Source organism: Sciurus vulgaris, assembly GCF_902686455.1.
Source record: "Sciurus vulgaris genome assembly, chromosome: 8".
NCBI lineage: Eukaryota > Metazoa > Chordata > Mammalia > Rodentia > Sciuridae > Sciurus > Sciurus vulgaris.
The window spans coordinates 138,117,861-138,142,390 of NC_136468.1; the positions used below are offsets into that span (position 1 = coordinate 138,117,861).

Sequence of the window (24,530 nt, forward strand, 5' to 3'; positions counted from 1 at the left end):
ATGGAAAAATCCAACTCTGAGGGTTATCGTGGCAAAGAAAGGGTCTAGGGCCCCAAACAATCTGCTCAGTGTTTAACTCACTGCAGGATGTTTTCAAGAATCACCAGCTTCTAGGTTAAAAATATCCCATGCCCTGGGGCCTTCAATGTCTGTCTCAGAACAGAGCTGCCTCACAGTTCCATGAGTTCGCCATCTTGGGGGCAATTAACGAAGGCAGTTGATTTGCTTTTTTCCCCCCCATGATGCTTAGACTCCAGGCTTTTTCGGTTCAAATCATTACCCCAGTATTCACCAGCTGTGTGACCCTAGGCCACTCACTTAGCCTCTCTGTGCCTCACTGTCTGAGGCTGTAAAAGGAGAATTATGGTTGTATCTATCTCAGAGGCCAGTGGGCCTCCACCCTGGTTGTGTGTGAGAATTGCCTGGGGAGCTTTTAAAAATCCTGATGACCAGACTGCATTCCAGACCAATTAAATCAGAATGTCTGGGGGACTGGGTCTGGGGGAAGAAAAAAAAAATTTTTTAATTTTATTTTTAGCTTCCCAGGTGATTCCAGTGTGCCTCCAAAACTGAGACCCATTGCTGGACAGAGTTTTGTCATTAAACAAAATAATATAGGAAAAGCACCTCTGCATTGACTCTCCAAGCCTTGAGTGCAGTCATGGAAGGCTTCCTGGAGGAGAGGATAGCTAAGCTCTGAATGGAAGGCAGAGAGCAGATAACAAGGAGAGAGAGGGCAGGATGGATTTAAGCACCTGCAGAGTCCTAGAAACTCGAGACTGAGGCCCCTTGGAGGAATTAAAAGTCATTCTGGATCCGGGTACAGTGGCACCCACCTGTATTCCCAGCGGCAGGGAAGGTGTGAGACAGAAGGATTATGAGTTCCAAGCCAGCTTCAGCAATGGTGAGGTGCTAAGCAATCAGTGAGACCCTGTCTCTAAATAAAATACAAAAAAGGACTGGGGATGTGGCTCAGTGGTTGGGTGTCCCTGAGTTCAAATCCTGGTACCAAAAAAAAAAAAGTCATTCGGGCTGGGCTGCAACACAGTGGTGTACTGGAATGCTTCACAGGCTGTAGGTTCAGTCTTCATCACTGGCGGTTGAAAAAGTGTTATAATGTCATCCCTGTGACTGGATGCTGAAAAGGGAGGAAGTAGGGAGAGTCAGGGAGGAAGTAGGGAGAGTCAGGGAGGAAGTAGGGAGAGTCGGGAAGGAAGTTCATGGCAATGTTTCCTTACTAAGGTCAGAGTCGTGGGTTTATTCTGGTGTCATGAAGGTTTTAAGCAAGACAGTGACCCAGACAGTGCCCTCCCAAATTCAGGGGCAGCAGGGCCTTCCAAAGGCATGTGTTCCACGCCAGCTAGGGACTAGGACTTGCCAAGGAGCTGTGGCTCAGACCACACCACGAATCAGGACGCTGCGTCTTGGGTTCCGGTCTGAGTTTTTCCTCTCCACAGCTGCGTGGCTGCAGGCAGGTGGCTTTATTTATGAACCTTATTTTCTTGTCCTACAAAACAGGCATGAAACATCCAGTGACTTTTCAAAAGAATCGAAATGCGATAACGTAGAAGACTTAATACTGTGGTTTCTCGTGTGTTAAACAATAAATGCTCCAATAATAATGATGATGATGATAATGATGATCATACTATGACGAGTAGTTCATGCAATAATTACTAATAATCACCCTGGTTCTGCAGATCTTTGGGGCCAGCTCCAATGTCCAAACCTGTCCTGTGTCTCCTCGCCTTCAAGTCCTACCCAGATTCTTCGATGATAGTTTTAGGTGCACTTTGTCCTTTTCATACATTTTTACTGTTGTTGAATCCACATAGCAACCATGAAGGTATAGGTTTTATTCTGCAGATTTTGCAGTTAAAGTAGCCGAGACTCAAGAGGTTAAGCCAGTTGTTCTAAAACCACATAGCTACTAAGTAAGAGCCCTAAAGAAGCTCACTTCCACTGTACAGATAAGAAACTGAGGCTCAGATGGATGAGGTATCTTGCCCAAAGTGGCACAGTTGGGCAGGTGGCAGAACTGGCTTTGAACTCTTACCTGTCTCAGGATCACTGGACACCAGACACTTCCTCCCCCGAGGTCCCAGAGTCCCTGCTGGGATCCACCCATTGAGCCTTGAGTCACTTGCTCCTCCCTGAGATAAGCTTTCAATCTCGCTACCCCTATTCTGAGGCCCTCAGCCTCCCTGTCTGAATATCAGCCTCTCCTTCCAGAATGTTCTCCTACAGTCCTCTTCAAAACCAGGTCAGGGTTAGTTCTTTTCCAGAAAATATTTTGCAAGTCTCATTGGAATCACTGTGTTTTGTTTTTCTTTTTTCTTTTATTTATGTATTTGTTTGTTTATTTATTTATTTATTTTTGTCTTTCTTCCTTTCCTCCTTTCTGCCAGGGGTGGATGAAACCCACAGCCTCATGCATGCTAAGCACATCCTGTATCACCTAGCTACATTCTTTTTTTTTTTTTTTTTTTTTTTGGGAAAGGGAAATGGGATACTAGGATGGTTTGGGAGGGGACTTTGGGGCCAGAGATAAGGTATTACCCAGAATGTGAGAAAAAAAAAAAAAAATGAAGCAATAAACTATTGTTGGCACAGACTGCTGCTGTTACTGCAATTTGGAAAAGCAGAAAATCATTAGCTTCCATTAAATTTTCTAAAAATTACTTTTTAGTTGTCAATAGACCTTTATTTTATTTTTCAAAATATATTTTAGTTGTAGATGGACACAATACCTTTTATTTTATTATTTTTATGTGGTGCTGAGGATCAAACCCAGCGCCTCACACCATGCTAGGCAAGTGCTCTACTACTGAGCCAACCCCAGCCCAACTTCCATTAAATTTAAGAAGAAGTAAAACTTACACTGCGTTGGAAGAGCATGGTTTGGACATTTAAGGTGATGTGAAGGAAGCCCAGCCATCCATGTGGGTGGCACGCGTGCAGTGTTAATGAATGGAGAGGGTCATTTGTGAACAGGGGTTCACCAACAGACATGGGGACTACTGTAACTAGCAGGACAGTCTATGGAGATCCTCAGAAGCATGACAAAGGAGTTACTGCCAATGCAGAAGAAAACGGGGGTCCCTGTGCTTTCTGAGCACAAGAGCAGTAAGGGCAGCCATATGTTAGGGAAATTATGTGAGCAGTTGACAGAAACATTCTTGGCCCCATAGTGTCATTTTAAAAATGTAGTTTTACTTTACTTTCTACTTATTACTTCATTTGGGGAATAGGTGAAATCACATATGTGGTTCAAAAACTCAAAGATGCCAAAGGAGCTGGGCATGGTGCCTACTCCTGTTGTACCAGAGACTCAGGAGGCTCAGACAGGAGGATCTCAAGTTTGAGGACAGCCTGTGCAACTTGGACAGAACTTGCCTCTCAATAACTAAAATAAAAAAGCTGGAAAATGTAACTGAGTGGTAGAGTGTCCCTGGGTTCGATCCCTAATTCTGAAAAGAAGAAGAAAAAAAAAAAAAATTCCAGGCTTCCAGGCTGTTGCAGCACCTGCGAGTAGCAACCCCCCAGTCCGGTGCCCTTAGCCGTTTCTTGTGCCTTGACGCCCACTAGTCTGCGTGACCCCATTGTGGTCCGTTCCTGTGCAAACAAACGCCTCGTGAGTGACAGCACCACTCACTTGTGGGTCTGATCTTTCCATTCAGAGTTGACTGGGATGCAGCAGTTGTCATTGCTGCTGGGATTGCTGCAGTTGGTTACCCTAGCTCACCGAAGATTCTGTGTTAAAGATCATCAGCGTACCAGCCCTGTGTAGTAACACACACCTGCAATCCAGTGGCTCTGGAGGCTAAGGCAGGAAGGATCGCAAAGCTCAAAGCCAGCCTCAGCAACTTGGTGAGATCCTATCTCAAAATAAAAGAGCCAGGATGTGGCCCGTCGTTAAACACCTCTGGGTTCAATCCTCGGTACTCGTTAGAATAAAGCCATGGTAAATCTTCACATCCGGGAAGGACAACCCCAAGGTAGTACTTGCTTTTGACATGCGGGATCTGGGAGATAAAGCCTTGTTCTGCAGTGCTGGGACGTCGCAGAAGTTCCCATTCTGTGATGGGTTCCCACACAAGACATAAGGAAGAGACTGGAGACAACATGGGATCTTTGATTGTCAGGAAAAAGAAATTTAAATGGGACAGTTTGATGCTGCAAACAGCTTTTCATGATGTTACCTGATTGTTTAATTAAAATGACTTCCACTTCTGTCTAATCCACCTCTCCTGGGTTCTCTGTGGTACACTGCAAACTTCAGCTTTCAATTCATGGCCTTTGCCTTACTTAGTGAAACAACATGATGCACATTTGTTTAAACAAATAATCAACAAACAAAGACAGAAGAAAAAAGAAAAGGAAAACCAACCTCATGCCCTGTGAGTCATTTTGGTCTTGCAAGGATCTGTTTCTTTAAATTTAAATAATGGTATTAGACTATAGTTGTATCTTGAGGTTAATGTATTCAGTTATTCTCCTGAAAAAGAAAAAAAATTCCAAAGGGTATTTAGTGGAGTCTCTTTGCAACTTCTGATCTCCAGCCACGAGGTCCCCCACCCTACCTCCTACCAGGTATCCTTCCAGGACACTTCAGCAGTATAAATATTTCAGAAACAAATATATTGCTCCCTCCCCCTGCCAAATGATATGCATGTTACAATTTTATTTATTCTTTTCTTTTTTTGGGGAGGGGTACCAGGGATTGAAACCAGGGGTTCTTAACCACTGAATCACATCTCCAGCCCTTCATTTAGAGACAAGAGCTTGTTGAATTGCTTAGAGCTTTGCTAAGTTGCTGAGACCAGTTTCGAATTCTCGATCTTCCTGCCTCAGCTTTCCGAGCTGCTGGATTTACAGGCATGCCCCACCACACCTGGCTCAATTTTAATCTTGAAGATTGTTTCCTGTCAGTACCAGGATGCCTCCTGAGCATACTAGATCTTTTCTGTGGCTACATCTTTTTCCACTGTAGGACTGTCTGTAATTTATTTAACAAATCCCTTATTGATGAATATTTGGGTTGTTTTTAATCCTTTGTCCTTAAAAACAGCACTGCAGGGCTGTGGATGAGAAATAGCATTGGCATTTAGGACCCTGTACCTGCTGTGGATGGTCTGCAGCTGAGGGCAGAGAATCGGGCTGGGAACCTGTACCTGAGGTTCTTATCCTGATCTTGCAATGAAACTTCACAACCCATTCAGCATTTTTCTTTGTGTCTCCATCGAGACACAAAGGCTTGAAGCTTTCATTCTTTTCAACGGTTTTGTTTTTGGGTGCTGGAGATTGAGCTCAGGACCTTGTACAAACTGTTCTACCTGAGCTACATCTCAGACCCTTTCTAACACTATTGACTGAACACCTCCTGGTGAACCAGCAGCAAACAACTCAGATGTAGTCCCTGTTTCCATAGTCATGACCTTTTTTTTTTTTTTTTTTTTTTTTTTTTTTTTTTTTAGTCGTGACCTTTTAATGGGGAGGAGAGAGACGAATAATGAACAGGTTAGACAAATAATGCAGGAACATAATGTCAAAAGTGAAATAAAGGAAAGTAAGTCAGTATAAAGAGATAGGGTCTGATGGAAGTGTGGGGAAGATTTCAGATAAAATGTGCGGGACCCACAGAGAAGGCATGTGAATAGCTATGCCAAAACTTTGTGTGAGCATTCCAGAATGGAAGCTTTAAATAAAAAAGTATATATTTTATAATATATATATAAATGTTTATATACAAAATTCATATATAATATATATTTATATACATTTATATTTTTATATATAAATATATATATATATATTTTTTTTGTTGTTGTAAATGGACACCAGTGTCTTTTGTTTATTACATGTGGTGCTGAGGACTGAACCCAGTGCCTCACACATGCTAGGCAAGTGCTCTACCACTGAGCTAGAGCCCCTGCCCAGAATGGAAGCTTTGAGGACCCCACAATCAGAAGTTTGCTGTGCTTCGGGGACATAAAACAGGAGCGGGCCAGTTGGGTTGGAACATGATGATCCAAGGGAGATGAGCAGGAGACCAGATTTGAGGTGCAAGGCTTGGAGACCTTTGTGAAGAGTCTGGATTTAATCCAAGTGGAACCGGGAAACCACTAGTGTGGTTCAGCAGGGCCCTGATGAGACTTCATTTACATTTTAAAACATGACTTTGCAACCCAGTATACCACTCTTAGGTATTTATCCAAAAGAATGAAACCATATGTCCGATGCGAAGACTTCCACGCACACGTTCCTGCAGCTTTATTCACAGTGGCCGACCCGGAGGAAACAGTCTCCACATTCCATCCACAGGAAAATGGAGGAACAAACGATGGTACAGCTATACAGTGAGTGGTTGGCAACGAAAGGATGCACAACACCCATGACCCTCACAGACCTGCTGAGCTAGAGAAGCCGACTTCCCTTCAGAGACCCCCAAACAGTACATTTCCATTTCTACCAGGGCATTCTAGAAAACTCAGTAGCTCAGTGGTAGAGCACTTGCTGAACATGCCGAGGCCCTGGGTTCAATCCCCAGCACCAAATAAATAAACCAATAAATAAATAAAAATAAAAAACCCCACAAACTAATCTATAATGATCTGGGACGTATGACAACCCCACAGGAGGGTGGGGTAGTGGAGAAGCTAAGGCAGGATAGATGAGCACTCAGGAAAAGATAAATGATACCATAGTAAGAAAGAAAACCAGGGCTGGGATTCAGCTTTCCCTGGTTCCCCTGGAGCATGCTGGGAGAGTCTGTTCAAGCTCCAGTTTTCACATCTGTCAGACAAGATGCTAAGGATTTTTCCTTCCTGACATGCCTGCCTGGCACAGGAGGGCTTATAACAAAGAATTACAGGGCCAGAAGGGATCTCAAGAGATTATGCAAGGGCTGGGGATTTAGCTCAATAAGAGCACTTGCCTAGCATGTATAAAGTCTTGGGTTGCACCCCATCACCTCCCTTCCTCACCCCACCCAACAAAAAGATGATGCAGCCCTTCTTTGGGTGACCAGCAGGGCAAATTCCTTCCAAAGCTGCTGCACCCTTGGTCTCTGCCATATTGCTGAAGGGCCTCCCATATTGACCAGGTGCACACCTGGACGTGAACCCAATTCCTCCCCACAGCTGTCTGTCCTCCCCACTTGCAAAGCATGGTCTGACTCCCCCCACCCCTTTCAACCACTGTCTACTTGGATCACTGCATTAACTTCCAAACTGGACCCCTCCACTTATTGAGATAATTACACCCAATAAATTGTAGCCATCCCAAGTATACTAGTTCAGTGAGTTTTAACAGCTGTATACCACCATGTAAAAAACGGGCCACGTCAATCAAGACATAGAACCTTTCATCACACTCCTTCCTGCCCCTGGCAATCCATCCCCCCACCCCAATGCTTACATCTTGCCTTAGTCCCTCTTTCTTTTATTTTTGAGACAGGGTCTTGCTAAGTTGCCCAGGCTGGCCTGGAACTTGTGATCTTCCTGCACCAGCCCCCAAGTCCTTGGGATTATAGATGTGTGCCACCATACCCAGCCCGTCTCAGTCTCATTCATCATTACATCCCAGCCCGAGAACAGCACCCTGATATAAAGTGCCATTAAATATCTCACCATTGAGTGACGAAACGAGTGATCCTCTCTCGTCCTTTTTTTCTTTTTTCATTATCTGTGAATTTCTGAGGACAGGGACTATGGTTTGGCTTTTGTTTCCAAGCCATTGAACAAATGTTCATTAGGTACCTACTAGGTGCCACACACATACTAGAAGTGGATATGCGGTAAGCAGAAGTGGACATGCTTTCTACCCTTACCTGTTTGTAGTCTGTTATGGAAGGAGACGTTTGTCAAAGAGTCCCACCACTAAATGTAAATTGTAGGGGTCAGAAGGCCCAAAAAACAGGGACATGAAGGTGTTGGAAGAGCAATGGAAGTACATGTAATGGAGTGACTGCCCAGTTGGGGAGCAGTATTGGCTCTTGGTTTTTAATATAGGAGGATGTGGCAGTCACAGAGATGAGCCATTTGGATATGCCTTCAAAAAGAGCTTGGATAGTTCAGTGGTAGGGTACTTATGTAGCATGTGCAAGGCCCTAGGTTCAGTCCCTAGCACTGAACATAAAAAACAAACCTAAACACTTTATCCTTCAGTGTGAGGTAGTGACAGTTTATAGGTCCAATTTTTTTAAGGCAAGGCCTGCTCTTCCTGGGATCTTCATGGTGGGAGCCACTGGGTCCTGGGCACCTCTGTCCGATGGGCTCTCCTCATTTTTTGTTCTGCACTTCCTGTTGGGCTGCCCTATCTTCGTCAGAACTGAGCCTCTCCTTGCTGGATCCTATTTTTTTACCCTTTCTCTTTCATAGGTGTCACCCCTAACTTTACCTCAGCATCTACTTCCTGGGGGACCTGAATTGACAGAGAGGGACCTGGCAGTTGGTTCTTGAGGGACAAGGAGAGCTGGACACTGTGCTTAGAGTTTTTTGTTTTTGTTTTTGTTTTTTTTGTATTGGGGATTGAACTCAGAGGCACTTTACTGCTGAGCTACATACCCAGCCCTTTTTATTTTTTAAATTTCTATATACAGTCCTGCTAAGTTGCTGGGACTGGCCTCAACTTGTGATCCTCCTGCCTCAGCCTCCTGAGTTGTTGGGATTACAGGTGTGGGCGGCTGCACCTGGCTGGTTGCAGAGCATTTTTATATAAAAATGACAAACTGCCATTACCCATTCTGAAGAGTGGGAAAGGACTAGCAATACAATAATACTGAAACCAATCTCAGTGAGAATTCATTTAGATAGTAGCTCTGTAATATCTGTCCATTCAGACACTCAATAGGTTCCAACCCTTATTATCAACCAGTTTCTGAGTATGTGGGAGCAGAATCCCTCAAGAAACTGTTGGGCAGTGGGTATGACTTTCCTGTAGTTTTCCATTTACTGTCTAATGTGGGGTTCCTTGTGGTCCATGCAGAACTTTGACAAAGTCTCTGAGATCTAAGGGATGCATAACCTCAAAAATAAGGATCTGTGCCCCAAAGCTGGGCTTACACGGTTCTGATTTAGGGTCCTCCCGGTAGGTAACCTACTAGAAGACGGACAAACAAATGGACAAATCTGATTCTCCAGTGGACAGGCAGACGTGTGATGACCGAATGACTGATGGACAGTCACATCTGTCTGCCTGAAGGTCAGGCAAATGACTTCGAGAGGGACAGAATAACCTCTCAAACGCCTGGGAGTCTCCAGCCGGCCAGCACGGCCGCCAGAGGGCGCCGCCGTCACGCCCAGAATCGGCCCCCGCCGGGCTGGGTGTGAGCTCCCTGGCCAGCGGCGGAGGCGTGGCCAGCGTGCGCACGGGGCGTGGCCAACATGCCCGCGGGCGCGACAGGGGGCGGGGCGTGCGGCGGGCGCGGGCGCGCGCGGCGGCGGCGCGTTCCGTTCCGGGCCAACGCTGGCGGCGGAAAAGTTGCCGGGCGGAGAGGAGGCGGCCCCGGGACAGGCCAGCGAGCGCGACGCGGAGCCGGCTCCCGGCCCCGGCTGCCCCGCCATGGACGATCTCGGTGAGTGGTGAGCGGGAGGCCGAGGGAGGAAGCAGCGAAGGGAGCGCGGCCCGGGGCTCGGCGAGCGCGAGCCAGCGGCGGGGGCCTCGGAATCCCACCCCCGGCGGCCCACCCCGAGCTCCAGCCCCTGCGGGCCGGGGCTCCGCGAGGTCGGATCCCGAGCTGGGCCTGAGTCCTGGGCCAGGCCAGTCCCACCGCGGTCCTCACAGCAGTCGCCCCCCCCCAGCTGGGGACGGCCCACCTCCGGACCCCCAACCTCGGCGACCCACCCCCGCCTCCCAGATCAGACCCAGGTACTAGCTCACAGCGCGGGGACGCACCCCGTCCTCCTCAGGCACGGGACCCCGCTCCCTGGGCCGGACTGCCTCAGGTACGGGACCCTCCTACGCAGGACTGCTCCCCACCCCCACCTCAGGTATCCACCGCCTGTCCAGCGAAGCAGCTGCCTGATGTCATGAGCTGGTCTCTCATTTCTGGGATGCGCTTTCACGCCCTCCAGGGCCGTCCCCCCACTTCAGGATAGTCCCTCCGAGCCCACCAGCTTCATTGTACAAGTCAGATTCACAAGCTAGAGATGAGCCTGCCATGACCACACCCCCAATGCAATGACAAGTTTCCCAGTCTACTCCACTAAGCCCCCACCTCAGGTCTGGTCACAAGGTCTCATGGACCCAGTAGTGATCCAGTTCCCTGTAGGGACCAGCCCTCCAATCACAGACCGCCCCTCCTTAGAGGGGTAAGATGGAGAGACATGACCCCACCCCAGACCCCCGTGGAAATGCTAGAGGAATGAGGTGGGAAGTGGGCCGGCCAGGTGTAGCTATCCTGAACGTGTCCTGACTGGCAGGGTCCCCCACCCCTAGCATCGGGTGCCGCTGGAAGCACACAGGTAAGGAGGACAGGAATGCCCAGAACAGAGTTTTTACTGTTTTCATGTTATTGGAGATCCAAGGTTGCTCTTTTCAATCTAGTCTTGATCTGGTATTGGGATGGGAAAGAAAGTATCTACTGGAAGCCGGCTGTAAACCCAAGGGAGCTGGGTGCCAGGGTTCTAGGAAAACCTTGAGCGACATGAATCCCAGAGAGGAGGATTCAATGTCTCCCTCTCTTGGAGATGCAGAGGTGAGGAGTGGGGAAGGTTTCATTTCTGGTAGGAGCCTTGTCTTCCCTCTCTGGACTGGGGGTGGCTTGTGTGACCACTGATGCCTCCTCTCCTCTGTCCCAAGCTCTGAGGAGCAGATTCATCAGACAGGACTGATGGACCTTTCCCATATAGCACAGGGCACTAAGTTAAGACTGGCAATGTTTGATTGGACTGATTGTTTAACTGGGTAGCTTCCTTGTGGGATCAGGGAACCTCTGAAAGGTCCTGGAGCTAGGGTGGTGTAGGGTCCTGCCTGTTTTGCAGAGTGTGATGGCTTCCAAGCATAGTTCTGCCTTTGGGTCAGGCTTGGCACCCATTTTTCCAATGCACTCAGGTTGGCATGGCTTCCAGACAGGTAATTTTTTTTTTTTTTTTTTTTTTTTTTTTCACATAAAAATAACTAAGCTGAAAGGGAGGCTGGGGGATGTGCTTTTGAATTAGGAACTGAAAGTCTTATTGCTTTCCCAGTGGGAACTAGGAAGCAGGTTACAGTTTCTAATGTGCTGGTGAGGTCCTGTTGCTTCTGGACAGTCCCCTGGCTATTTGAAGGACTGAGAAAGTCTTTGTAGAGTCCGCAAAGTCCGGAATTCCTGTCTTCTGACGGTCTTCCATTTAGGGCCAGGAAACTGAGTTAGTCTCTGAAAGAAAGAGAGTGTACTGGTATGGGGGCTGTAGGAATTGAAACTTGCTGTTTATGGAGTACTTCCCTCTACCTGGATTTGTCCCATTCTCATTGTCTTTTTGGAAGATTTCTCTAAGGCCACTACCATCATGACTACCTGCCTTTACAAGTAGAGAAAATTGAGACAAAGAGTGACTGATTCTCTCACCTAAGGCTACACATGATGAAATGGCAAAAGTGTGGCTGGAAGTCCCGTCTTTAGCTCTTTGATCTGCAGCTCTTGTGTACCAAGAAGCATTTCTTCTTGGGGAGGGGGCAAGCAGGCTCTTGAAGAGGGGTTGTGGTGGGTAATGGCTGCCACCTGTGATTTCTGCCCCTTCTACTAGCCTCTTCAGTTGCTTGGGTCTGGGCTGTCAGACTTCTTGGCCTGTGCTCCCAGGGGGCCAGCCACGCCTGGCTGACTGGAGCTGGGGTGGGAGGAATGGGGTGTGCAGGAGGGGAGAGGAATTTGCCTCTGAGCCTAGGCCCCGTCAGCTGTCTGGATGGTTGCTCAGGACACTGCCCGTCAGCTGTTTTCTTTAGTTAGGGTGAACACAAAGGCCAGGCCTTTTGTTTTTATTTTGCTTCTGAGAGTGCTCTCAGCTGTGAGTCTCCTGGTCTCTAACACAGGTGAGAGTTTACAGTGGTCTGTCCTGTGGCAGGGCTACAGGGAACAGATCCTCCTTTGACTTTGTTTTCTGGTCTTGAAACACAAATGGAGAACTCTTCCCTTCTCCATAGCGGCCGGTGACAGAATCACCATGTGCTGTTTAATAAGTTACAAATTTATGGCTCTTTGGGCAGAAAAACATAAACACAGCGTGTCCTGCCCTGCTCTGTGTGTTCTCTCCACTTCGTGCTGCTGGGTGGCTGCTTGGTGGCTTTTCTCATTACTGTTTAGATGCTGGTTTGGCCGGGATTTCACTCTGTTCGGGTTCTGGCCGGAGTTTCCTGGACAGAGTTCCCACAACACTGATGAGCTCTGACTTCGTTTTCTGCCCTGACTGCTCTCTCCCAACCTTGTTCTCATTCCTAATGTATGGGGAGGTGGGGGCAGTGTTGGACCCCAGCTGTGGTCTAACAATGATCATGTGTGCTCTATGGGAGCGAGAGGCCACATACTCAGCACTTTGCGAGTATTATTGCAGCACTTTTTGAGTTTCATTACAACTGTGCAAGAGGAAGGTGCTTTATCTCTGCCTCACAAATCCAGAAACCTGAGCTCAGGAAGTTCCATGGTGGAGCAGGGATTTGAATCCAGGCTGATCCAGTTCCAAATCTGTAATCTTAATCATAAGTCAGTAGGTGCCAGTGACCAACCAGGGAGGAGAGCCACAAGGCCTGCTGACTACGTGATAGTTATCTTTAACATTTCTGCCCTGTGGGCATCCCTGGAAAATGGCACGTATGGCAAAGGGTGGGTCCAGTTCAGGATTTGATAGCTTTGCCTTCCCATTCACTAACAGGGGGAACAGCCAGCTGTTGGCAGTGCCCCAGTTGCTGCTGGAATCTGGACATGTCTTCTTTCAGCTTCTCAGCAGTCCTTGACCCTTTGGAGAAACAGTGCCTCATTGTCCTTGGGGGCATGTGCTAGGGGGGTATGGGAGTCGCCTGGGGCATTCCGGGCTATGGAGCCTCCCTGTTTCCATGGAAAGTCTGGACTTTGGGCTTGCCTGTCTGTGGTGCCTCTGTGTGTTAGACCAGGGTCAGGGCACCCAGCTGCCTGGCCTATGGCAGAGGCAGCATTTGCCTGTGGAGTGATGGGGATTCGAACCCAGGTGTGTTTGATTCTAAGCAGGTGCCATTTCTGATATACATAGCTTGGAGTGGAAGGTTAGGGCTCTAAGGGACTTCGGCCCCATTAGTATGGAGTCGAGGTCCTTTGAGGGAATATCTCAGTATCCCTTTTTCCCCTTCCCTAGCGATGGCCATGAATTAGACAGGTTAGGGGAGTCCATGGCTGGAGGGGCTGATGAAAGGCCAGAGTTACAGCTGAGGTTCTGGATACCTCTCTATCCCATTTACTCATAGCATGTAGTTTTTGACTTTTGAACCTTCTCTCTGGTCTTTACCACATTCCTGGGCCAGAGATGTTGAAAAACTTCTCAGCTTCATTCCAGCCTTGCCCTGGGTTGTCCTGGTCTTAGTTCCTTCGTTAATCAAACCAACATTTATAGAACACTTTTCTTTTTTGAGATGGAATCTTGCTATGTTGCTGGTCTTGAACTCCTGGACTCCAGCAACTCTCCTGCCTCAGCCTCCTGAGTTTTGGATTATAGGTGTACACCTCTATGCTGGACCCATCCTTTCCTTTTCTTTCTTTTCTTTTGCTTTCCTTTCCTTCCTGGTCCTGGGGATTGAACCGAGGGGGCTTCACTGCTGAGCTCATCTCCATCCCTTTTTATTTTGAGATAGGGTCTAAGTTCCCAGGCTGGCTTTTTTTTTTTTTTTTTTTTTTTTTGCCGTGCTGGAGATTTGAACCCAGGGCCTTGTGCTTTTGAGGCAAACACTCTACCAACTGAGCTATATCCCCAGCCCCCAGGCTGGCTTTGAACTTATCATCCTTCTGCTTCAGTCTCCCCAGCATTTGGGATTATTGTTGTGTACTACTACCAGCTTTTACACTTTTTTTTTTTTTTAACAGTGTTTACAGAGGAACTCTTCTGTTAGTTTTTTAGAAGAAGATTTATTTTGTTTCATAGTTTCACAGGTCTGTGGTTGGCAGTTTCGATTGCTCTGGATCTGAGGTGAGGCAGAACATTATAGTGGAAAGGCATGGCAAATGGAAGCTTCTCAGCTAGTGGCAGCCAGGAAGCAGAGAGGAAGAGAGAGGTGGGAGGGGGAGAGGAAGCTAGAGAAAGCAAGCTTCCAAAAATTTTATTTAGTATTTTTTAGGTACAGGCAGTGTGCTGGGGACCTTACATGCACTATTACATTGAATCATCAGTTATATGAGGCAGGTTCTGTTAATTTTAGTGTTAGTAGTAATAGTAGTACTCATTTTATTTATTTATTTATTTATTTATTTATTTTATTATTATTATTTTTTGTGGGTGCTGGGGATTGAACCCAGGGCCTTGTGCTTGTGAGGCAAGCACTCTACCAACTGAGCTATCTCCCCAGCCCTCATTTTACAGAAGGGGAAACTGAGGAGCAGGGAGGGTAAGCCTACCTGCCCACGTTCTATAGTTAGTTAGTGGCAAGCTAGGATTCAATTCAACTTGTCTGCAGAGTCAAATTTAGAACCAACTCTTCTTTACAATTCTGTTCATGCCTACCATATTTGATCTTGGTGGTCTATTGATTTGAGTGCTTTCCATTTCTGGGACACCAAATCTTTTCTGTCCGTTTCTCACATTTCTCATTCTCTGTCCAGTCTCCCACATCTGTCCTTCCCTGTTATCTGTGGCATCTTCCCTCTCCTTTGTCCTTTTTTGGGACACCATGCTCAGGATGGGATAGAGGGTGCTCTTGGTGGTCTCCAGATTAGGGGAGGGCCCCATTCTGCCTTCACAGGGCCACCTGTCCGGCACCTGTCACTCTTGAGACAGAGCTGTGGGCTTACTGCACAGCTGCTGGGAAAGGCTGGGTCCACTCCTCTTAGATCCCCCTCTCCCACCACTTCTTTTTGGGAGTCAGAAGTCTTCCTGTGCCCCCATCCCTGCCCTGTCCCCCGCAGATACTCTCTTTGCTTTGTTCAGATGTAAAATTTTGCTGCCACTTGGAGCCATCATCCCGTTTCTAGCAGAGGAAGATGTTTGAACGTGTTCAGATGAGAATGGAGGTTTTCTGGGAGGGAGGAGGGAGAGGAAGAATTAGGAAGTGAGTTTTCCCAGAAATGTTGAAAAAAACAACTTCTAAATGGGAGATCAGGTTTGTCTCCTCCCGAGCCTCCATTCACTGTCTCACATCTGGCCTCAGCATACATTGTCATCCCGGTAAATCTTCAGCTAGCTAACTGATTGCCTAACCAGTGGGGCTCAGAGCTGGCCTCTCCAGGGAGGCCTTGGATGCTGAGCCAATGGCAGGCAGAATGTGTAGTTGGCCAGGCCTAGCAGAGCCTCAGTGGCCAAGTCCTCCCTTAAAGATGGCCTTTTAATGCTATTTCTTGTGTGATTGTGGTATTGTGGTTTTATGGGAGAATATTGTTTTTGTTAGGTACGTGCTAAAGTATTTAAGAGTGAAATGTCATGTTGTCTGCAAACATACTTTTAACTAATGTAGTTAAAAAAAGACTACATGCACTCCATGTTGCAAACACATACGTGCAAGCATCCCTTGGTATCTGCAGGGGATCAGTTCCAGGACCCTGCTCAGACCAAATCTTGGATACTCTTATGTATAAAATGGCATAGTATTTTATATATAACCTATGCAAATCCTCTGTATACTTTTTTTTTTTTTTGGGAAGTGGTGGATCGAACCCAGGGACACTTTATTAATGAACCCCAACCAGTTCTTTTCATTGCTGAGGTTGGCCTGGAACTGTACTCCTCCTGCCTTAGCCTCAAAGTCGCTGGGATTAGAGATTGTGCCATGGTGCCCTGCTCCACCCATATAGTTTGAATCATCTCTAGATTACTAATCATACTTGATACAGTGTAAATGCTTTGTAATTTGTTATTATACTGTATTGTTTAGGACATAATGATAAGGAAAAAATGTCTGTATGTGTTCAGTACGGATCAGTTTTTCTTACCCCAAGTATTTTCAATCCTCTATTGGTGGATATGGAGGACCAATTGTGTGTGTGTGTGTGTGTGTGTGTGTGGTGTGTGTGTGTGTGTGGTAGAGAGATTTATACAAGATGGCATAGTGTTAATAGTGGAATCTGAGCAGAAAGTACAAGGGTGTTCTTTGTAATAGTTTTCAACTTCTCTGTATGTTTAGACATTTTCCTGATAAAAAGTCATTGAAAAAGTAATAAATCCTGCTTTTCCATGGTGGGCTCTGAGTTGCTGGGCCAGGAGGGATGGCTTGTGTCTGCCTGTGGTTGGCCTGAGTGACTGTTAGCTTCCTGTTACTACACAGGTGGTCAAAAGAACAGTGAGCAGAGACAGGGGCCAGACGAACCTCAGTGACAGTAACTACTGACTGTCAGCTGGAGAAGTGGCTGCACAGTGCTGTGACCTGTGCAGAAAAAATGATAGGGCCAGAGAGACAGTGCATTTCTTTTGGTGTGGCGTCTGCTCAGTAGTATTTGAGTGTGGTGACATGAATCAGATCAGGGCCAGGGCAAGAGAGATGCTGATTTTTGGTTGGAGTTGGAAGGTGTTGTCTGGGCTGGTGGGATGCACAGGAAGCCTTTACAAATGCACAAACAGCCTTTGGGCAGCTGGAGCCCTGGGGGAGGAGAGGAGATGCCTTTTTGCTCCACATCATGAATCTCTTATCTATGGCAGAGGACACCATTAGCCTGTGGGCAGTGGGACTCTTGCTTGCAGCTCACATCTGGCCCATCCTGTTCTCTAGCCTTCAGGCTCTCTCCTGGAATCTCCACTCCCCACATCCCTCTGTCTAGTGTGAGTTGACTCAAAACTGGGCCACTTGGGCTTCCCATCTGTTTCAGGGAAATAGTTGGCTCTGCCACCAGTGGCCCCCAGGGCTCAAAGGCAGAATAGGGCCTTGGAGCTTACTAGAAACATTTTGGGCTGCCAGCAGGCAGGGAGGGGAGCACATCATGGGAGGGTCTTCTGGGAGCCTCACGTCTGTCAGCCTGGAAGGATGCAGGCAGAGGCTGGACACTGGGGAGAATCATAGGGTCTTTCAAGTGAGGTCTGGGAGTGTGTGTCTGGGCCTTTCTCTGCCTATGTGAAGAGCAGCATGATGTGTGTTTATGGGGGGAGGGGGTGGTGCTGGGAGGAAGTCTTATGTAATTCTTGGCTGGGGCTCAGGTAATTGTTTTAATGAAATGGAATGCAGCTTATTCAGAACTTGCTTGGCAGAAACAGCCATGTTCTGTTCTGTTTTCTCGTTGGGGAGCGCGGGGCACACATTTCTAGCTGTTTTGAATTGTAGGATGCTGGGTGAGCTGAGCAAGGTGGGCAGAAGCCTCCAGGGAGCTCCTTCCTAGTGTGATTCAGGAGGTTCAGGCTGCTTGATTTCATTTGGACATCAGTATGTGTGTGTGTGTGTGTGTTGCTGGGGATGGAATCCAGGCCTTGCACATGCAAGGCATGCACTCTCCCCACCAAGCTTCAATTCCCAGCCCTGGTGTGTTTTTGAATGTGCCATGGAGACTTTGACCTCTTTCAACAAAAAGGAAACCATATTGGAAGCAGGCCTGTAAATGGGCCCAGTGCCTGCATTCTGGGTTGCTGGGAGGCAGAGTGAGGAGCCTGGAGGTGCTTAGCACACACTGGACAGACCCTCAGTAAGATGGTCTCTTTGTTTAATCACTCTTTACTCCACCCCCACGTCCCCTTCTTTCCACCAAAACCTTTTACACCTCTCCCAATCCCCCACCCATCTGCCATCGGTGTAACTGTGACCTCATGGTTTCCATCGAAGGTCTGCCTGGACCTCCTTGTTCTTCTTTCTTTTTACCTTTCTTCCTTCCTTGCTTCTTTACTTTGCTTCTTTTTCTATTGTTAACACAGCCTGGCCCATGTCTCTCTCTTTAGCAGCCATATCCGCCTCCCCCTGCCCCCACCTTCTCCACAGAAGATTTTTGCCTTATTTTCCTACTTTCTTCTCTGATTTTTTTTTTTTTCCTTTCCACATTTTTAAATTGATATTTTCTCTGATATCCTTGTGTGGTGATTCTGTCTTTTTTGTGTGTGTGGTGCTGGGTGTGGTGCTGGGGATTGAACCCAGGGCCTTGTGCACACGAGGCAAGCACTCTACCAACTGAGCCAATATCCCCAGCTCATGTGTTGGTGATTCTGTTTTCCCAAAGGATTCTCCGGACTCCCTGTTTTTTTTCCTCTAGGTATCTCAGTCAGTTTATCTACTTGGATGACCTCTTTTATTACTTGTGTGCTGGCAACTCCCAAATTTCTATTTCCACCCTGACGTGGATTCTATTGTCTAGATTCTTCCGTTCTGTGTGTCAGCATGGACCCAACTCATTTCCTTTTCTACTCTCTCTTGGAGTCCTCATCTGTTGTCTGATATCTCCATCATGGCCCTCTCTCCTCTCCTGGCCTGTGTTAAATGATGACATATATGCATCCCTTCAAGGTTGAGGAACACTTTCACACACTTCACCATAACCCTTTGAGGTAGGTGACAGTTATCCCATTTTACAAATGAGGAAGCTAAACTGAAGTTCAGAGGAGTTAGGGGAAGGGGACACACCCAGTGTCAACATGGATGATGCAAGAATTTGAACCTAGGACTTTTGGCACCAGACCCAATCTCTTTGTTTTTCATACTGGAAACCCTTAGACCGAGATAGGAAGCACAGGTTGGATTTGATCTGTAGACCTGTGTTTGGCCTTCCTGGTATTTAAAATATTCCTAATCAGTTGACAATATTTAGAGCAATAGGAGAGCACATCTAAAATATGTCATTTCTTTTGCAAAATCTCACTTGTCTGCTGTGGACACACATCCCCATTGCATCACCCTCCATAGTCCCAGCCCTCCTGTTTGTCTCTCTGTCCCTACATTGGACCTAATTCCCCTCCTACATATTCCTACCCGGTCCTGCTTTGGGAGGGTTCTAAGAATGTTCTCTCTTCAGCCTTATATTTATAACAGATACAACTACCAGATCTAGGGGGTTTCTTGAACTGTATTCTCTTGAGTTAGATTTGACTTTTAGCCATATCAAACACCCAGCATGAGTGCTGGATATTTGTCCAAGTGGCAGAATACAGCCCCTTTCCCCTCTTCTGTCTCCTCATGCTATCTTCCCTTAAAAACTTAGGGAAGCCACCTTTCTGAGAAGGCTTTTCTTCCTGAGTAAAATCAGCCAAGCTGTTGGCTCTCCCACGTATAGCTTGACAGGTCTAATAAACTGGGCTTTCTTTCTCTCCCCTTTGCCCTGTAAGCTCCTTGAGGACAGGAATCTTAACCTCCTTTCAACTATTCCTAACCACCAATTACTGCTCTGTTCTCTCTGCGGTTGCTTGATAAATATTTGATGGTGGTTGATGATTAAATGGGTATAAACCGAGGATACCCATTGTGATTTCAGACTTCCGCAAGCCGCCTCCTCTGGAGAATCTGAGTGAAAAATCCTCCTGATTCCCAGTGGGGAGGCAGCCTGATGCCACAGACAGAACCCAGGCTCTGCTATCAGCCATACCCTTGGTCAGTGTGGATGCTGCCACTTGCTCTTTGTGTGACTCATCAGGTTACTTTACACTATGAGCCTTGGTCTCCTCATCTATGAAGCAGGTACATTTCCTGAAATTACTTTCAAAGTGCTTCATAAATGGTAATGGTCAGCATTTGTCTTGGAATCATCTAGACACTCACTACTCTGGGGGTTCAGCTTTCAGTGTCACCCCCATTATTCAAACTTCCACTTCATATGTCTGCTAGCACTATTTTTTTTGTGGCCTTGATGGTGGTCCTTTAAAGCCCGTGACCTGCTTGGCGGGTTCCACTGCTTAGGGGAGGAATTTGATTTTGGTATTTTTTTGAAACAATGTAATAGGACACTGCATGGCCCTGTGCTTTAGAGAATGTTTGGGACTCTGCTCTGAGGTGAAATGGTCATACCCTGGTGCTGGTGGTATTAGGTTAGGTTTGGGCTTTGTGACATTTCATTTCCCCTGAGCCTCTTTGGTGGCTTTGAGGAGGAAGCGGTAGGGAGAGGAGGTTGTTCAGCGGCTTGGTTGATGCTGATCACTCAAATCATGCTAATATTTGAGAGCTGTCACAGTGAGCTGCTGGGCGATCCTCTTCCATGTCAGCCCCTGGCTTCTCCCAGCACTCTTAGGACATAAAGGATGCCCTGTGACATCCGTAAAGCTTCCCAGGGTGAGCTGGCCACTGAGGCTCCTAGTATTATAGAAAAATGAAGTTCGGTTTTCTGGACTGTGAACCGTGGGGGTTGTCTGGTGAGCAGGCACAGCCATTAAATAGAAGTTGGCCTGGCGACTGTACTCTTTAGGGCAGTTGGGCCTCCCTTGGGCTCTATTGGGGGTTTGGCTTGGCTCTGGAGAGGGCTGGCGAGCCTCTTCTTCTCTCCGTTTCCAAGAGCATTCCTCTTCCTTAGGTGGGAATGGGAGTGTCCAGTGGCTGCACTTGGTTTCCTCAGGACTTCATTTCCTCTGTGGACTCCTGGCTCCACTGGCCAGCTGGGATGGTTTTCTCATCTCTCATGCACTCTGGAACTGTGGATCGGGCTGCTTCTCTGGGGTGGGCACCCATGATGCCTAGAACACTGTACTTGTTCCCACTTCAGCCACCCTCCTGAGCTTGCTTGGTCTCACTCTGCCTGTCTTGAAAAGTCCTGTGTCCCCAGGAATAGATACATGGTTTCTTCACCTCTCAGAATCAGCTGTTGGACAGTTGGGTGGCCTTTTCTCTCTGCCTCACCACCTCAGATTGGCCTCTTCTGCTGTGTCCTGAATTTTCCAAGAATTCATGCCCCTTCCCTCTCTTTGGTAGCCAACACGTGTAGTCATTGCCTGTTACTGCTGAGGCAGCCAAACCGGAAATGAGCCAGAAACAAGCCAGAGAAAAAGAGGGAGTGTCACCTGGAGGTTGTTGTCATGACTGCCTGTGGTCACTTTGTGGTCATCTGTTTCCAAACATCCTGTTTGTGCCCCAAAAGCAGCAGGAACACTGACCAGGAGACAGCTGTTCTCTGCCTGACCTCAGACAAAGCATGGGGCCAGGGTGTCACGGTCCATCCACCCTCTAGGAGATGCTTGGTTTGCTGGTTGCTGGATATTGAAGACATTGCCAGCAGCTCCTTTGGACATCGTCCTGGCTCTGTCCTGCCTCTCCTCTCCGTTTTGATTGAGCGTGAGACTTTTCTTTGAATGTTCTGTTGGTTGGGTCAGTCAGCAGGACCCCTCTGTGCTTTTGGAAGGAGCCTTAGGAGGTCATTGGCTCCTGTGATTGGGGGTCGTGGGCCGTCACCTTCTGTCAGAGCTCTGCTCACCTTCTTTTGTCTTTTCATTTTGGGCTTCCATCTAAGACTATGGTTGCAAAAGGGCTTTTCATGGCTTTAAAATAAAAATGTAAGAACTTTGGAAAAGCACTTGTCAAGTTCGACCTCCGTGTTTTACAGATGGATATATTGTGGGCTCCAGGGAAAAAGTACTTGTTTGGGACACTTGGTTGCATAGCAGGCCTGGGCTTTCTTCCTTTCAACTCTGCATCTCACACCCCCATTACCTTTCTCATGTCTTTTTTTTTGAACCAGGGGTTGAACCCACGGGGCCTTAACCACTGAGTCACATCCCCAGCCCTTTTTTATTTTCAGTTTTTAAAATTTTGAGACAGGGTCTTGCTAAGTGTCTGAGGCTGACTTTGAATTTGGAATCCTCCTGCCTCAGCCTCCAGAGTTGCTGGGATTATAGGCAAGAGCCACTGTTCTGCTCTCTTGTAATTTTGCATCTGCTTTGAGGTTAAAAAGATATATGCTGTTGTCAAAGCAACGTTCAGAAGTGAAAGTCTCTTTCTTCCTCCGACATTGGGGGTAGCCATTGTTGGTAGTTTGTTTGATGTGTATCTTTTCAGACCATTTTCTATATATTTATAAATATATTAGCATGCATATCAAGTGCAAACCCTTCATTGTTATTGTGTTAGTTTTTTTTTTTTTTTTTTTTTTTTTTCCACGGTGCTGGGGATTTAACCCAGGGCCTTGTGCTCATGAGGCAAGCACTCTACCAACTGAGCTATGTCCCCAGCCCAGTTGTTATTTTTTTGTGTGCTTGGGATGGAACTCAGGTTTCACTTGGACCAGGCAGGCACTCTACTACTAAGCGGCACCTCCAGCCCCTCTTGTTATTTTTTTAACCAAGGTGAAATATATGTAGTGTAAATTAACCATTTTAAAGTTTATAATTTAGTGGTGTTGATATATTCACAGTGTTGTGCAGCTACCTCTGTCTGGTTCCAGAGCATTTTGATCACCCTCAAAGGAGACCCCATGACCATTAAGCAGTCACTTTCCCTTCATTTCCCCTCAGCTTTTGCCAGCCATTACCCCACTTTCTGTCTGAATAGATTTGCCTATTTTGGACATTTCATAGAAATGTAATCCTACAATGTGTGTTCTCTTGTCTGGCTTCGTTCACTCAGCATGATTTTTTTTTTATATCTTTATTTTTTTATTTTTATGTGGTGCTGAGGGTTGAACCCATTGCCTCACACGTGCTAGGTAAGTACTCAACCATTGAGCTGTTACAGCCCCAGCCCTCAGCAAGATGGTTTTGAGGTTCATTCAAGTTGTAGGATGCATCAATACTTCATTTGTTTTTATGGCTGAATAATATTCTATTGTGGGCTGGGGTTGTAGGTCAGCGGTAGAGCACTTGCCTAGAATGTGTGAGGCAGTGGGTTCGATTCTCAGCACCACATAAAAATAAATAAATAAAATAAAGGTATTGTGTCCATCTACAACTAAAAAAAATTCCATTGTATATTTATATTATAATTTGTTTATTCATTTATCTGTTGATGGACATTTGGGTTGTGTTCTACCTCTTGGCTATTGTGAATAATACTACAATAAATATTCTGAACATGTATTTATTGAATACCAATTTTTGTTTTTTTTAAATTAAAAAATCAGTTTTGAAAATTGAAATTTTCAAAAACAATAAAACCTCCCTATCTTTAAAGTTCTTTTCTACATTGTTATAAATATCTATTAAAATAAGTAATTATATTCATGTTCCTTTTAGTATCTTTTTTAAACTGATTATCAATATTGTACATGTTCATTGTGTAGAAAATTCTTTTTCTCTTTTTCCTTTTAGTACTGGGGATTGAACCTAGGGCCTTGCAAGTACTCCACCATTGAGCTATATTTCCAATTCTTTTTCTTTTTTCTTTTTTTTTTTTTTTTTTTTTGGTAGGTACTGGGGATTGAACTCAGGGGGCACCAAGCCACATCTCCACATCCCCAGTCCTTGTTTTATGTTTTATTTTGAGACAGGGACAGGGTCTTGCTAAGATGCTTAGGGCCTCCCTTAATTGCTGAGACTGGCCTCAAATTTGTGATCCTCCTGCCTGAGCCTCCTGAATTGCTAGGATTACAGGCGTGCACCTTATGCCTGGCTCCCCTAGTTCTTTTTTGTTGTTGGTGTTGTTGTTGTTGTTGTACTGGGGATTGAATCCAGGGCCTTGTGCATACTAGGCAAGCACTCTACCAACTGAGCTATAACCCCAGCCCCTCCCCTAGTTCTTTTAAAACATTTTTATTTTTAGAGTCTTGCTAAGTTGTCCAGACTGGCCTTGAACTTAAAATACTTCTGCCTCAACCTCCCTAGCAGTTGGGATTGATCATAGGCATCTGCCACTGCACCTGGCTTAGAAAATTGAAAAACTGCTATGATGCACAAAGAAGAAAGTAATGAAAACCCATGAAGATAATCATCCAGAGAAAACCATAATTAATTGATTAGTTAATTAATTAATTAATATTTTTGCATTGGTGATTTAACCCAGGGGCACATTATCTCTGAGCTATATCCGCAGGCCCAGTCCTTTTTTTTTTCTTTTTTTTTTTCCGACAGGGTTTTACCAAGTTGTCGAGAGCCTTGCTAATTTGCTGAGGCTGGTTTTGAACTTGCAATCCTCTCAGCCTCTTAAGTTGTTGGGATTACAGGCATGTGGCACTACAATGGGCTTATTAATATTTTAATGTATTTCTGCAAAATCTTTTTGGTATATACCTGTTACACAATTGACATAATAATTGTCAGCATTAATAGTGTTTGCTCTGTGCTAAGCACTGTTATAAGTACCTTCCTTATATTATCTTGCCTTTTCCTTATGACAACCTATGCAGTAGGACTTCTTATAGATGAGGACACAAAAGTACAGAGTAGATGAGTGACTTGCTTGAGATGAGTCTCTGGTAAGTGGCTGATCCAGAATTGGAACCCAAGGACTGTGCTTTAGCCTTTGGCCACATAACCCTCTGTACATGCTGTGGACTCCACTCTGTTTCCCAGTTACCATGAGGGTGATGCATGGAGGGCCTCTGGGGAGGAGGCAGGGAATGGAAC

At 46.3% G+C, this 24,530-nt stretch overlaps 1 protein-coding gene across 5 annotated transcripts in view; it reads left to right on the forward strand.

The window, feature by feature from the left end:
- The first annotated feature begins 9,413 nt into the window (after positions 1–9,413).
- Positions 9,414–24,530, forward strand: part of PXN (paxillin) — a 48,929-nt gene continuing 33,812 nt past the window's right edge. For 3 of the 5 annotated variants that reach the window (XM_079151273.1, XM_079151274.1, XM_079151277.1), the window contains exon 1: positions 9,417–9,577. In XM_079151273.1, coding sequence (XP_079007399.1) covers positions 9,565–9,577 — 13 coding nt within the window. In that variant the 5' untranslated portion in view covers positions 9,417–9,564. Of the gene's footprint in view, positions 9,578–24,530 lie in introns of all 5 variants that reach the window. The other 2 variants (XM_079151278.1, XM_079151279.1) reach the window with 1 other exon arrangement.